Below are 15403 nucleotides of genomic sequence, written 5' to 3' on the forward strand. Positions count from 1 at the left end.
GAGAAGGAAGGAGAAAGAGGAGAAAGAAAGAGAAAGAGACAGAAGATAGATGATGAGAAGGAAGGAGAAAGGAGGAGGAGAAAGAGAAAAAGACAGGAGAAGATAGACGAGGAGAAAAGAGAAAGGAGTAGAGGAGGAGGAGGAAGGAGGAAGGAGAAGATAGAAGGAGGAGAAAGAGAAAGAAGAGAAAGAGAAAGACAGGAAAAGATAGACCAGGAAGAGGAAGGAGTTGCTAAATCTCCAAATTTTGATCACTTGACCACGGGGGATGTTGCAACGGTCGTAAGTGTGAAAAACAGCCCCAAGTCCCTTTTTTCACAGCCGTTGTCACTTTGAACAGTCCCTCAATGAACCTTTGTAAGTCAAGAACCACCTGTAAGGGATGCCCGTGGGCAACCGGCGGCTCACACCTGTCCCAGAAACGGGGTCTCCTTTTACGGCTGACGTCCCGCACTTGGTCTTCTCCACAGATGAGCCCAAGAAGGTCACCCTTACCTCCTTCCTGGAAAGCTCCTCGGGCAACCAGGCGGTCCTGCGGTGCGCCGTGGAGAGCTACCCGGCCTCGGAGCTGACCCTCCACCGGGGAAACGTGTTGGTGGCGGCTTCCAGCAGGCACTCGGGGCACCTGCCCGCTCAACGGTACGTTGTCCACGCCTCTCACAACGTCCTGAGAGTGGAGATCCAGAAGGTCCTTCAGGAGGACGAAGGGCAATACCTCTGTCTAGCTAAGAACGCCTACGGGACGTCTGCAGCCTCCATCCACCTCAGGGTGCCGAGTGAGTAATTCTCCTCCTCTTTCTACTCTATGCCAGACTTCCCCCAAGCCAGGGAGGTATGTTAGGTGGCTCAGGAGGATGGGAGTTTAGGCTAAGATCTCCAACAGGATGCCATCTTCTTTTTCTTCTTCTTCTTCTCCTTTTCATTTCTCCTCTTCCTCTTCCTCCTCCTCTCTTTTTCCTTCTCCACCATCCTTCTCCGCTGGCATCACCTCATCCTCCCCTTCCTCTTCCCCCTCCTCTGCCTCTTCTTCGTTTTCTTCTTCTGCTTCCTCTTCCTCTTTTTTCCTTGTCTTCCTTCTCCTCCACCACCTCTCCTCTTCCTCTTCTTCCTCCTCTCTTTTTCCTTCTTTACCATCCTTCTCCACCACTACCCCTCCCCCTCTTTCTCTTCCTCCTCCTCTTCCTCTTCTTTTTCTTCTTCTTCCTCTCTTCTTCCTTCTCCTTTCCCTCTGCCACCACCTCCTCCTCCTCTTCTTCCTCTTCCTCTCTTTTCCTCCTCCTCCTCTTTTCTTCCTCTTCCTCTCTTTTTCCTCCTCTTCCTCCTTTTCTTCTTTTTCTTCTTCTTCCTCTTTCTCTTCCTCCTCTCTTTTCCTTCTCCTCCTCCTCCTCCTCTGCCATCTCCTCCACCACTTCTCCTCCTCCTCCTCCTCCTCCCCCTCACTTTTCTCCTCCTTCCCTTTGACCTTTTCCTCCTCCCTCTTCCTCCTTTCTATTCATCATACTCATCATCAGAGTTGGAAGGGAACCTTGGAGGTCTTCTAGTCCGACCCATTGTTGAAGCGGGAGACCCCATATGATTTCAGGCAAAGGGTTGTGCAATCACTTCTTGAAAACCTCCAGTGATAGAGCACCCTCAACTTCTGGTGGCAAGCCGTTCCACTGCTGAATTTTCCTCACCGTTAGGAAGTTTCTCCTTAATTCCAGCTTGCTTCTCTCCTTGATTGGTTTCCCTCCATTGTTTCTTGTCCTGCCCTCAGGGGCTTTGGAGAATAAGTCTTCTTTGTGGAAGCTCCTCAAATATTAAAAGATTGCTATCAGGTCACCTCTAGTTCTTCTTTTCATCAAACTAGACATAACCGGTTCCTGCAACCGTTCTTCGTGTGTTTTAGCCACCAGTCCCCTAATCATCTTTGTTGCTCTTCTCCGCACTCTTTCTCGTGCAGGGGCCTTCAAACTTGACAGATTTAAGACTTGTGGACTTCAACTCCCAGAATTCCTCCTCCAGTCATGTTAGCTCAGGAATTCTGGGAGTTGAAGTCCACAAGTCTTAAACTTGCCAAGTTTGAAGACCCTTGTGATAGATTATGGATGGATGGATAGATAGACGATAGACAAACATATAAACAGATGATAGATCAGTAGTCTTCAACTTGACAGCTTTAAGACTTGTGATTCAGCTCCCAGAATTCCTCCTCCAGTCATGTTAGCTCAGGAATTCTGGGAGTTGAAGTCCACAAGTCTTAAACCTGCCAAGTTTGAAGGCCCTCGTGATAGAGGATGGAGGGAGGGATGGATGGATGGGGAGATGATAGACAGACAGACAGACAGATGATAGATCAGGGGTCTTCAAACTTGAGAGCTTTAAGACTTGTAGACCAACTCCCAGAATTCTTCCTCCAGTCATGTTAGCTCAGGAATTCTGGGAGTTGAAGTCCACAAGTCTTAAACCTGCCAAGTTTGAAGGCCCTTGTTCTAGATGTCTCAACATCTTTTTTATATCACGGTGAACCAAAACTGGATGCAATATTCCAAGTGTGGAATTAATTAATTAATTACTCTATTCATTCATTCATCTATTCATCCATCCATCCACTCATTAAAATTACTGTATAGGCTGCCCATTTCACTGTTCAAAGCGAATCTTGCCTCTTGGGAATCTGAAGGCCAGATAAGGTTGATTTTCAGTGGCAAAAACTATTCCAGCAAACGAAACCCAGTTCTGGTCCACAACGTGGCAGCATTCAGACAAGATGCTTAATCCAGGTCCTGGCTTAAAGTGCGGTCCACTTTCCCAAATTGGCTTGGCCGAAGATCTCGCCAAATGAGCTGCATTGCAACCCAGCCTAAACTAGCCCCGAACTGATCCAGATTAACATTAGCCCAGCGCCAACTCATAAAATATTTCTCTGATCTTTTTAGAGTTGCCAACAGAAAGGGAGGGGGGAGCAGTGCAGCCGCTTGCAAACCGAAACTGCATTCCATAAAGGTTTTCAAAGATAGCAACTAGGTGACTGAAGGTTCTGCCGTGCAAAATTCTAACTGGAGAGCATGATTGATGATTCTTGGCTATGGAGGTGTCCCATTGGAGAATATGGATTACGATACACCCAGGGGGTGGGGGTGGGGAAACCTGGATCAAGGGTGACAATGAATGATGTGTCTCAGAGTCGACTACACCCAGACAGTGCTGGCATGTTAACCCTCAATAAATCCTTTTTGAAGTTTTGGAAGTTTGGCTTGAGACTCATGATTTAAATGGGGGCAACTGCCGGAATCCTGACACCCTGCTTAAACCCTTCAATGAATTGGTTGTGGGAATACAACCCTCTTGTCACAGGGAAGGGGCAGGGTGAGGTGGAGAAAGCGAGTCAGCAAAGCGGGCGTGTAATCGTTGGTTCTTCACCTTTCAGGTGCAAGAATCACCGTCGACCCATCGCCGGATGTCCCCGAAGGCACTCCGGCTAACCTGACCTGTGAGATTGCCAGCCAGGGGGTGGGCCCCATGAATTACACCTGGTTCAAGAACAGCCAGTGGCTTTGGGATAGCCCCGATCCGTCCCTCCTGCTGAGCCGAGTGACCAGGGGTGACACAGGGGCCTACCACTGCCAGGCGACCGGAAGGACCAGCAGTCTGACCTCGGCCATTGTCCTTCTGAAGGTGCACTGTGAGTATCGTGGCTCGAGAACCACTTGTGGGCAATTTCGCCTCTCAGCGACGCCCTGGTGGGACTCCCATTTTTTTTTTTTAACTACTGGTTCTGTAGGCGTGGCTTGGTGGCCGTGGCAGGGGAAGGTTACTGCAAAATCCCCATTCTCTCCCCACGCCACTAACCTGCTTTCCACAACTTCCCGAGGCCAACTCCTGTTCCATGGGTTGATTGTTCTCAGTGTCAGAAAATTCTTCCTTATTTTCAGGTTGAATCTCTCCTTGTTCAGTTTCCATCCATTATTCCTTGTCCGGCCTTGGGAAATATCTAAACCCCTTTTCTCCTCTCTGTGGCAGCCCCTCAAATACTGGAAGGCTGCTATCCTGTCTGCCCTGGTCCTTCTCTTCCCTAGACTAGCCAGGCCCAGTTCTTGCAACCATTCATCGTATGTTTTAGCCTGCAGGACCCTCATCCTCTGGGTTGCTCTTCTCTGAGGGAACAGAGGTTGGAGGGCACCTGCCAACCAGTAGTGAGATTCAATTGTTTTTACTACTGATTCTGTGGGCGTGGCTTGGTGAGCGTGGCAAGGGAAGGATCTACTGCAAAATCCCCCTTCCCTCCCCACCCCACTAACCTGCTTTCCAGCTCCGTTCTCCCGTGCAGGGCAACCAAAGGAGACCCAGCCGATCAGCTGTGGGCGTGGCTTGGTGGGTGTGGCGTTCTTTGGCAGGGGAAGGATACTGTAAAATCCCCATTCCCTCCCCACTCCTGGGAGAAGGTTACTGCAAAATCCCCCTTCCCTCCCCACCCCACTAACCTGCTTTCCAGCTCCGTTCTCCTGTGCAGGGCAACCAAAGGAGACCCAGCCGATCAGCTGGGACTCCATGGGAGGCAGAGAAGAGATGGGGGTTGGCGGAGCCAGTCAGAGGCGGGATTGGCCGGTTCTCCCAACTACTCAAAATGGCCGCTACAGGTTCTCCAGAACCGGTCCCAAACTGGCTGAATACCCACCTCTGCAGCGATGGCCATATAAGGAACAGCCCCAAGCAGGCAGATGGCTAATCTGGTCCACAAGCCCGAGGCCAGGAAAGGATCTGTCACAGGGTGGTGGGGGTCCTTGGTGGTCTCTGAGTTTGGTTCCTTTTGTACAGAGGTTTCATTACCCAACCAGGTGACATCATTAGTACTGGAAGGGAGGGGGTTTGTGGAGAAGAGGAGCAAGGGGGGAGGGGAGAGAAGGGAGGGGGAGGTAAAAGATTGGATGCCCTCTGAGCTTCGTTACTTCCTTACAGACGTTTGATTACCTAACTAGGTAACGTCATCAGTGGGTTTGCAGAGGCGGGAGAGGAAGGGAAGGGAAGGGAAGGGAGAGGAGGAGGGAGAGGAGAGGAATAGAAAGACCGTGGGGTCCTTGATGCTCTCTGAGCTTGGTTGGGGTGTTTTTTTGCAGACATTTCATCACAGTACCCAACTAGAGAGCATCATCAGGGCTAGAAGGGAATGGAGTTTGCAGGGGTGGGGGAGGAGGAGGAGGAGGAGGAGGAGGAGGAGGAGGAGGAGGAGGAGGAGGAGGAGGAGGAAGAAAGAGACCACGGCATCCTTGGAGCTTTCTGAGCTAGGTGGTTTTCTTACAGACGTTTCATGACCCAACTAGATAACATCATCACGCTAGGAGGAAATAGAGTTTCCTCTTGTTTTATAGATTAGTGGCTTGCCCTGCTGGCGTTGGTGGGAGTGTTCTTGGTGATTCCTTGATTAGGCTGTCATTTACCCTTTGACTGTTTGTCTGAGCTGATAGTTCCTCGATTGGGTTATTTGTTATTGTTTGATTGTTGATCTGGTGTTCATCTCGGCATTAATCTCTGCCTGTGTGGGTGCTGATTGCTGGCACGGTGGTGGTGTGGTCCTTTAGCTTTTTGGTTCTTCACATTCGAACGGTGTGTAAACGTTGTTTATCTCTCTGTGCCTGTTGATGGCCGATTGTTCTGGCTGCTGACCACAGAAGTTCTGCTTCTTCATGTAGATGCCCCTGAACGCCCCTCCATGAACACTTACCTGGACGTTCAGAACGGGAGGTTGGCTATCATCACCTGCCAAGTGGAGAGCTACCCACCTTCCAATTTGACCATTTCCATGTACAAAGGCGGTCAACACCTGCCTGTCAGCACCAAAGGCTTCTCACCAGCTGGTCAGCGTTTCCACACCTTCTACTCGTATAACAGGCTGAGGCTGGAGATTCGGAACCTCACGGGAAAAGATTCGGGAGATTTTGTGTGTCAAGCTAACAACGTCTGCGGCAATGCAACCAGCAGCATCGCCTTCAATGCAGGAGGTAAGTTGTCTCCCTGAAGAGACAGAGTGGAGACTGAGCGGGAGATGCGTGGTGACTTGGTCTTCTCCAACTTGCCACCTTTGGACTTCAACTTCTAGAATCGCTACCTAAGTCCTGCCAGTTGAGCTGATGCATCGGGGAGAACATGGGTAATCCTCAACTTACAATCATTCATTTAGTGACTGTTCGAAGTTACAACAGCACTGAAAAAAGGTGACTTAAGAACCCTGTCAACTAAAAAGATACTCCGTTGGGTCTTTTTAGCTGCCAGCAGAAAGAGAGTGGGGAAAAACAGTGCATTCCTTAAGTGCCTAGATAACAGATAATCAGAGTTGGAAGGGACCTTATAGGTCATCTAGTCCAACCCCCACACACACCCAAGCGGGAAACCCTACACCATTTCTTACAAGTGGTAGTCCAGTCTCTTCTTGAAAGCCTCAAGTGATGGCACTCCCACAACTTCTGAAGGCAACTTCTGTTCTATGGGTTGATTGTTCTCACTGTCAGAAAGTTTCTCCTTATTTCCAGGTTAAATTTCTCCTTGTTCAGTTTCCATCCATTATGGCCTACAGGCACTTTAGAAAATAGCTTGACCCCTTCCTCCTCTCTGTGGCAGCCCCTCAAATATTGGAAGACTGCTATCCTGTTTCCCCTGGTCCTTCTCTTTACTAGACTAGCCAGGCCCAGTTCCTGCAACCATTCATTGTATGTTTTAGTCCTTAGTCCCCTCATCATCCTGGTTGCTCTTCTCTGCACTTTTTCTAGAGCCTCAACATCTTTTTGATAATGTGGTGACCAAAACTGGATGCAGTACTCTAGGTGTGGTTTTACTAAGGTTTTATAGAGTGGTATTAGTACCTCCCTTGATCTCGACTGTATCGCTCTGTTAATGCAACTTAGGATTGCATTAGCTTTTTTGGCGGCTGCTGCACACTGCTGGCTCATATTTAGCTGGTTGTCCACTAAGAGTCCAAGATCCCCCTCACAGTTACCACTATTAAGCCTGGTTTCACCCAATCTATAATCGCCCTGGCAGCCCAAAGTTGTAGGCACACAAAAATATTACCGGAAAGCATGATTGACGACTCTTGGCTATGGAGGTGTCCCATTGGAGAATATACATCCAGGCGGTGGAGGGGGAAGACCAGAGTCAAGAGAGAAATGAATGATGTATTTTAGTGTCGGCTGCACCCAGCTAACACCAACATGGCCATTCCGAATAAATCAATTGTTTTTTTTAATCTGAGAGATGTAGCTAGAGACTTATGATATGAATGGGGGTGGATTTGTTGGAGCCCTGACAACCCCATGGTTACGTGATCCAAATTCGGGGGCTTGGCAACCGGTTCAGATTTATGACAGTTGCACCATCCTGAGCTTCATTCAATCCCCGTTTGTGACCTTCGGATGAGCAAAGTCAAGGAGGAAGCCAGATTCACTGAACGACCATATTATTGCTAGCTTAACGGCTGCGGCAAAGAAAGTCATAAAATGGGGGCAAATTCACATGACAGCTGTCTTGTTTAGCAACAGGAAGGTTGGGGCTCCACTTTGTGGTTGTAAGTCGAGGACCACCTGGGCGTGAGAAATACAGGAACCAGAAGGAAGGAACCTATGTTCCTTCAACCACCTCTCCATCAGTTGGCCAAGAATGAAGGATGTTGGGAGTTGTGATATAAGAACATGTTGAGGTAATTCCCCGTTAGGAGAATGAGCGCATACAGGGAGACGTATTCGAGAGTAGTGTTTGAATAATACACACACAGCACACAGATACACTGTACAGTAAATGTAGGGTTTTTCTTCCAGAAAGGTTTAAGCAAAGTTCAAAACAAACAGTCCAAAGTCATTCACAGGTGAAATCAGTCAGTTTTCAGTCCAGGCATAATCCAATAACGAAGTCTAGTATCAAAAACAGTTCAGTATCAGACGTACATCAAATCCAGGAATATCAAACAATTAGGAGGAATGGCAATACTCTCCAACAGAAGGAAACAGAGACTCACTCAGACACACTCTCTTCTGAGACTAAGACTAAGACAACCCAGGTTTCTGGCTCCATCTTATGGCCGTTTGAAAAACTACACCCAATTACAGCTTTTTGCAGTTTCTTAAAGAGGCAGTATTAAAATGTCTATCCTGGCTTATATATTTCCAACCCAAATAACCGTTAGGTGACTTATAGTCCTAACGGAACAAGTGAAGATCACAGGTTCTTCACCTCTCTCCCTAAAGCGAAGTGGAGTCCACCAGGAATTCTGAGACCTTCATTTCCAAAACCTCTGGAGGCAGCAAAATACTTCCAGGCCTGCTTGGACCTTCCTGGAAGTGGATCCACTGTCCAGTAGGAAATTGTCCCAAACAACCGTTTGCTTAGAAGAACTTAGGAAAGACACTGAGACTCTAGAAAGAGTGCAGAGAAGAGCCACAAAGATGATTAGGAGGCCGCAGGTTAAAACATACGAAGAACGGTTGCAGTTCATTCTCGTCTAATGAAAAGAAGGACTTGGGGTGACAGGATAGCAGTCTTTCAATATTTGAGGGGCTGCCCCAAAGAGGGGAGGGTCCAGAGGGGATATTCAGCTGGTTCTGACCGGTCCTGGAGAACCGGTAGCGAAAATTTTGAATAGTTCAGAGAACCAGCCAATCCCACCTCCGAATGGCCCCGCCAACCCCATCTCTTCTCCACATCCCGAGTCCCAGCTGATTGGCTGGGGGTCCTTTGGTTGCCCTGCACAGGAGAACGGAGCTGGAAAGCAGGTGAGTGGGGTGGGGAGGGAAGGGAGATTTTGCAGTCACCTTCCCCTGCCACACCCACCAAGCCACACCCCCACAGAGCCGGTAGTAAAAAAAAATCGAATCCCACCACTGCCAGGGTCAGCTTATCTTCCAAAGCACCCGAAGGCCAGAGAAGAAGCAATGGATGCAAACTAACCAAAGAGAGAAGCAACTTGGAATTAAGGAGGAATTTCCTGACATTGAGAACAATTAGCCAGTGGAATGGCTTGCCACCAGAAGTTGTGGGTTTTTAAGAAGAGATCGAACGACCATTTGTCTGAAATGGTATTATAGGGTTTCCTGCCTTAGCTGGAGGTTGGACTAGAAGACCTCCAAGGTCTCTTCCAACTCTGTTATTCTGTTAAAGACCCCACCATCTCTCTCTCTCTCTCTCTCTCTCCTCTTTGCCTGCAGTGATCTCTGAACTGACCATCTACAAGATTTTGACTTGGATAGCCTTTGCCGTGATCATCATAGCTGCTCTGATCGTCGTCCTGATCTTTGGCGTGCAACAGAACAGCTCCCGGTGAGACTTGGCCGAGGGGGGGCATTGAGAAATCCAGCACTGGGTTGGCTCTCCTCTAGGCCGACAGTCAGGTTATCTATACCCATAGAGGTAATCCTTGAATTACGACCAGTTGGCATGCTGTAGTCCATGGGGTTGTGAAGAGTCTTCCTCCTTTAGGGCAGGGGTCTCCAAATTTGGCAACTTTATGACTTGCGGACTTTAACTCCCAGAATTCCCCATTCCTCCTCCTCCTCCACCTCCACCTCCTCTTGCAAATCTCACTCCCTTCTAGCACTGATCAGTTAGTTTGGTCATGAAACGTCTGCAAGAAAGCCACCAAGCTTAGAGACCACCAAGGACCTCCTCCTCCTCCTGCTCCTCCTCCTCCTCCTCCTCCTCCTCCTCTTGCAAACCTCACTCCCTTCTAGCACTGATCAGTTAGTTTGGTCATGAAACGTCTGCAAGAAAGCCACCAAGCTTAGAGACCACCAAGGACCTCCTCCTCCTCCTGCTCCTCCTCCTCCTCCTCCTCCTCCTCCTCTTGCAAACCTCACTCCCTTCTAGCACTGATCAGTTAGTTTGGTCATGAAACGTCTGCAAGAAAGCCACCAAGCTTAGAGACCACCAAGGACCTCCTCCTCCTCCTGCTCCTCCTGCTCCTCCTGCTCCTCCTGCTCCTCCTGCTCCTCCTCCTCCTCCTCCTCCTCTTGCAAACCTCACTCCCTTCTAGCACTGATAATCATACCTAGTTTGGTCATGAAACGTCTGCAAGAAAGCCACCAAGCTTAGAGACCACCAAGGACCTCCTCCTCCTCCTGCTCCTCCTGCTCCTCCTCCTCCTCCTCCTCTTGCAAACCTCACTCCCTTCTAGCACTGATCAGTTAGTTTGGTCATGAAACGTCTGCAAGAAAGCCACCAAGCTTAGAGACCACCAAGGACCTCCTCCTCCTCCTGCTCCTCCTGCTCCTCCTGCTCCTCTGCTCCTCCTCCTCCTCCTCCTCTTGCAAACCTCACTCCCTTCTAGCACTGATAATCATACCTAGTTTGGTCATGAAACGTCTGCAAGAAAGCCACCAAGCTTAGAGACCACCAAGGACCTCCTCCTCCTCCTGCTCCTCCTGCTCCTCCTGCTCCTCCTGCTCCTCCTCCTCCTCCTCCTCCTCTTGCAAACCTCACTCCCTTCTAGCACTGATAATCATACCTAGTTTGGTCATGAAACGCTGCAAGAAAGCCACCAAGCTTAGAGACCACCAAGGACCTCCTCCTCCTCCTGCTTCTCCTGCTCCTCCTCCTCCTCCCCTCCTCCTCTCGCAAACCTCACTCCCTTCTAGCACTGATAATCATACCTAGTTTGGTCATGAAACGTCTGCAAGAAAGCCACCAAGCTTAGAGACCACCAAGGACCACTTCCTCCTCCTCCTCCTCCTCTCGCAAACCTCACTCCCTTCTAGCACTGATAATCATACCTAGTTTGGTCATGAAACGTCTGCAAGAAAGCCACCAAGCTTAGAGACCACCAAGGACCTCATAGTCCTCCTCCTCCTCCTCCTCCTCCTCCTCCTCCTCCTCCTCCTCCTCCTCCTCCTCCTCCTCCTCCTCCTCCTCCTCCTCCTCCTCCTCCTCCTCCTCCCACAGTTCAACCCTGAGCTCCAAATATTCTCTTCTAAAATCTACATAGCATGCTGGCTGGGGAATTCTGGGACTTGAAGCCCACAAGTCTTCAAAGTTGCCAAATTCAAGAGACCACCCCCCCGCCCCGCATTAGCTGATCTGGTGGCCTGATCCACCCTTAGGGCTCTATCCTTCTAGCAGGATGAAACCACCCAAGTTGATAGCTGGGTGATATCCAAAGTGACAATCCCACTGGTCATCTTTTTTTGCAGGATATATCAAAAGTGGATCACATGGACAAAAGAGAAGAACAACAAGGAAGAGGTGCGGCCTGATGGAAACATAGAAGAAGAAGTTCAGGTGTGTCTCAGTGCTGGGAGAAATCCTGCTTACCACTTGGATCAGAAAGAACATCGTAACTGATGGGGGAGAAAGTTGTTAAGAGTATTGCAGTGTAAATTCAGCACCAGAAAAGTAAACACAGATGACTGAGGCTTCATTGAACTTCTTTATAAACATATAAAGTGAATTTTACAATACCAGTTGTAGATTTCTCCAACATGGAGGAAACTCAAACAGAAGCAGACATAATTTCAGGTTCAGAGCAGAACAACAACTAAGGAGCTCAGAAACGGACCTCAGTTTCACTTTAGTTCAGCAGGCAAGCAAGACACACAGCAGAGGAAAGAGGCAAGTTTCATTTCCAATAGACAGACTCAAAGCTCAACATAGCTGCAGAGCTTAATATAGAACCACGCCTAGGCTACTTCTAGTTTCAGTTTCCAAACAGTCCTCATTGGCTGACCTTGTTACCATGCTCTATCCCAGTTCATGAATATACTCTGACAAAAGTTTATTCTCGGTAGACAAGCAACAACTGTGCTTCAAAGAGAGAAGAAAGCCATTCAGTAGAAAGATGGCCAAGCGTTATAGAGTCTGACCATTTAATTTCTCCGAGCTCATCCAGACATGGATTTCAGAAGATGTGATCCAGCATCAATAGGATAGGGAGATGTTAGGCACCCAAGGTCACTGTTTAGACCAGGGGTCTCCAATCTTGGCAACTTTAAGCCTGGTAGACTTCAACTCCCAGAATTCTGGGAATGGAAGTCCACAACTCTTAAAGTTGCCAAGGTTGGAGACCCAGGGATCTTGACTTGACAAAAATGCAGCCTCCTTGAAAAAGGCTGGCAGGCTTTTTTTGGGCAGGAGAATGCATGAATGTAAGGCACCCAAAGTAGGAAATGAGTGGTCTTCAAAATCCATCCGTTCATCCATCCATCAGCAGTTGCCTTAAGCCAGCTAGAAATCCTTGGATATTCAGGGAATAGACCATCAGAATAGAATAGAATAGAATAGAATAGAATAGAATAGAATAGAATAGAATAGAATAGAATAGAATAGAATAGAATAGAACATGGAATGGAACGGAACGGAATGGAATGGAATGGAACAGAATAGAAAATAGAATAGATTTTTTTCCCAGGTATACCAGAAACTTTCGTGATCTGGAGTGAGGCTATCTTTTCCATTCCCACTTAGTCTTGTTCTAAATTGATCCTGACAAGGAAGTTCCACCCTCTGAAATGCCCCCCCAAAATGTGTCCAATTTACCCAGTTTGGGATGTGCCCATCCTTCCTGGCATCCTGATAAAATCATTCTGAACGTCAATGTGCTAAGTTTACCCAGGGATTCTCTTCTGCTCCTTCCATCTGTGTCTTGTATCAGTCCACCTTAAAAATTGGGTATAGTGGGTGGAGAACAGCAACAGGCACTTCATGTAAGAGGGCAGGACGGGAAACAACATGATAGCAATTCAATAGGAGAAGCGGCTTGGAATTAAGAAGAAACTTCCTAAGAGTGAGAGCAATTAACCAGTGGAACAGCTTGCCACCAGAAGTTGTGGGGGCTTCATCGCTGGAGGTTTTTAAGAAGAGGTTACACAGCCATTTATCCTACAGCAATAGCACTTAGACGTATATACCGTATATACCGCTTCACAATGCTTTCCAGACCTCTTTAAGTGGTTTATAGAGTCAGCCTATTGTCCCCAGCAATCTGGGTTCTCATTTTATCCACCTCAGATGGACAGAAGGCTGAGTCAACCTTGAGCCTGGTGAGATTCGAAACTGCCAAATTGCAGGCAGCCGGCAGTCAGCAGAAGTAGCCTGCAGTACTGCGCCACCATGGCTTATGAGGTCTCCTGTTCTAGCAGGGGGTTGGTCTGTTCTATTCTAAGGCCAGAGCAGTCGTTCATTGCAGAGGCTCAACGGCTTAGTTAGCTCCCTCTCCCGGTGTAAGCGGGATGCGGTGGCTCAGTAGCTGAGCTTGCCGATCAGAAAGGTCAGCAGTTCGGCGGTTCGAATCCCCAGCATCGCGTTACGGAGTGAGCTCCCGCACCTTGTCCCAACTTCTGCCAACCTGGCAGTTCGAAAGCACGTAAAAAATGCAAGTAGAAAAATAGGGACCCCTTTGGTAGGAAGGGAACAGTGTTCCGTGCGCCTTCAGCATTTAATCATGCCGGTCACATGGCCACTGAGACGTCCTTGGACAGCGCTGGCTCTTCAGCTTTGTAATGGTGATGAGCGCTGTCCTCTAGAGCTGGAAACATGCAAGGGGAACCTTTACTGTGGTGCCCCTGTCAGAATCTGATTCTGAGGGGGAGGCCGAGCAGCTGACAGGGAGTGGGAGTGTGGCTCCGTTGGCTGTGGAAGAAACTGGGGAAGGGCACAATTTGGCTGGGCAGAGCAGGACAGAGGTAGAACAAGGCAGAGGGAATTTGGAGGAAGACCCAGGCCCACCCCCTCTTCATCCTAGGGCACGCAGGGAGGAACGGAGAAGGGAGCAATGTGGGTTGCATGGCTTTATGGGGGAGGAAAGGGCCCTGATTCCCTTCATTAGCCGCATCTGAGAACACAGTGTTTAAAAAGGGAGTTTGCACACAGCAACTTGTTGGAAGCAAATCATAAGTGATCCGTTATTGTCGAGGCTAATCTGGGTTCCTGGCGTCTTCCCAACTGTGTGTGTTTTGTTGGCCTTTCAAGTCTGCAATTCTTTCTCCTGTCCCGTCCCGTTGATTGTTGCAGCGTGGTTTGTGTGGCTTTTTATTTATAGTTTATATGTACTTTGTTTTCGGACCGAATTTCCTCCACTTAAAGACTGTTCTTGGGAGAGTTATTTTTTTCTCTCCAGCCAAAGATAACTGGACATTGGGGACCAAGTTGGAGGAATTAAAGGGACTTTTCTTTCTTAGGTGACTACGTTCGCCTTTGTGCCACGCCCTGGGTCATCTCATTTACCTTTACCTCTATCTGGTGTCTGCTTTGGCATCCGAAAAGCTTTCTCTGGCTCAGGTAGATACCTTGAGGTTCCTTTTCTGACTGGCTTCCTTGCTCTTTCCACAGTTGAACGTGGAGGCCCCTGACACTCCTCCTGCTGGACAGCCCTGCTTGTCCTATAGAAGGCTACTCCGGAAGGCTGGCCCCGTCCCGAAAGAGGCTGTGTCTGAGGCTGTATCTGAGGCTGTGTCTGAGGCCAGCTGTACAAGCACCATGTGAATGTACCAAAGAGGACCTCCAGATGGGTGTACAAGCGAGACAACCCAGGGCTGATCAGGATGGACAAAGATTGCGGGGTGGAAGACGTACTCTCTGTCTGGAAACCTTTTCAATCCTGAGTTCATCCTTGCCCAAAGACTCCCTTTGCCTCCCTCCCGAGCGCAACAGGGTTGGCCAAACGCAACGATTTTCACCCATGCAAATTGTCCACTTCCAAATTCAACAATTTTCTGTTGTTGTTGGGTTTTTTTATTATTGTTTTAAACGAGAGCCCCTTTCGGTCCCACGTCGAAGCACCAGGCGAGAAAGCCGGAGGCCGTGAGTTGTAGCATCGTCCTGCTGGGTGACTTTGGGCCAATCATTAGGAGGTTATGAGTTCTAGTTCTGCCTTTAGGCACGAAAGCCGGCTGGATGACTTTGGGACAGTTCCTCTTTCTCTTTCGGTCCAACCCATCCCATGGACTTGTTGTTATGGGAGGGGGAAATAGGAGGAGGAAGATGTGTTGGCGATGTTCGGTGCCTTGTTTTGTAAAAATAACAAAGGCAGAATAAATAAGAGCAGAGATGATTCAGCTACCATGAATGATCCTTTCTCACTGCTAGTAAGGTGAAGGTAAAGATTCCCCTCATTTGTGCTAGTCATTTCCGGCTCTAAGCGGAAAGGCCAGTGCTGTCCGAAGACACCTCTGTGGTCATGTGGCCCCCATGACTAAACGCTGAAGGCCCATGGAACCTTCCCACCAAAGTGGTCCCTATTTTTCTACTTGCATTTTTACATGCTTCCGAACTGGTAGGTTGGCGGAAGCTGCTGGGACAAGGAACGGGAGCTCACTCCATTACGCAGTGCTAGGGATTTGAACCGCCGAACTGCCAACATTCCTGATCAACAAGCTCAGCGTCTTAGCCACTGAGCCACTGCGTCCTCTCACTGCTAACACTCCACCCTAACTATCCCGGACAATTAAAGGGG

General features: G+C 48.8%; 1 protein-coding gene across 2 annotated transcripts in view; it reads left to right on the forward strand.

Moving 5' to 3' along the window:
- SIGLEC1 (sialic acid binding Ig like lectin 1) overlaps positions 1 to 15005 on the forward strand; it is a 57874-nt gene extending 42869 nt beyond the window's left edge. For both annotated transcript variants that reach the window (XM_087935719.1, XM_087935720.1), the window contains exons 17-22: positions 471 to 776; positions 3410 to 3664; positions 5670 to 5978; positions 9171 to 9282; positions 11148 to 11235; positions 14281 to 15005. In XM_087935719.1, coding sequence (XP_087791845.1) covers positions 471 to 776; positions 3410 to 3664; positions 5670 to 5978; positions 9171 to 9282; positions 11148 to 11235; positions 14281 to 14433 — 1223 coding nt within the window. In that variant the 3' untranslated portion in view covers positions 14434 to 15005. The remainder of the gene's footprint in view (positions 1 to 470; positions 777 to 3409; positions 3665 to 5669; positions 5979 to 9170; positions 9283 to 11147; positions 11236 to 14280) is intronic.
- The last annotated feature ends 398 nt before the right edge of the window (positions 15006 to 15403 follow it).

Source organism: Pseudonaja textilis, chromosome 6 (genome assembly GCF_049901715.1).
Source record: "Pseudonaja textilis isolate UNSWEBS1 chromosome 6, rPseTex1.2, whole genome shotgun sequence".
NCBI classification, from domain to species: Eukaryota; Metazoa; Chordata; class Lepidosauria; order Squamata; family Elapidae; genus Pseudonaja; species Pseudonaja textilis.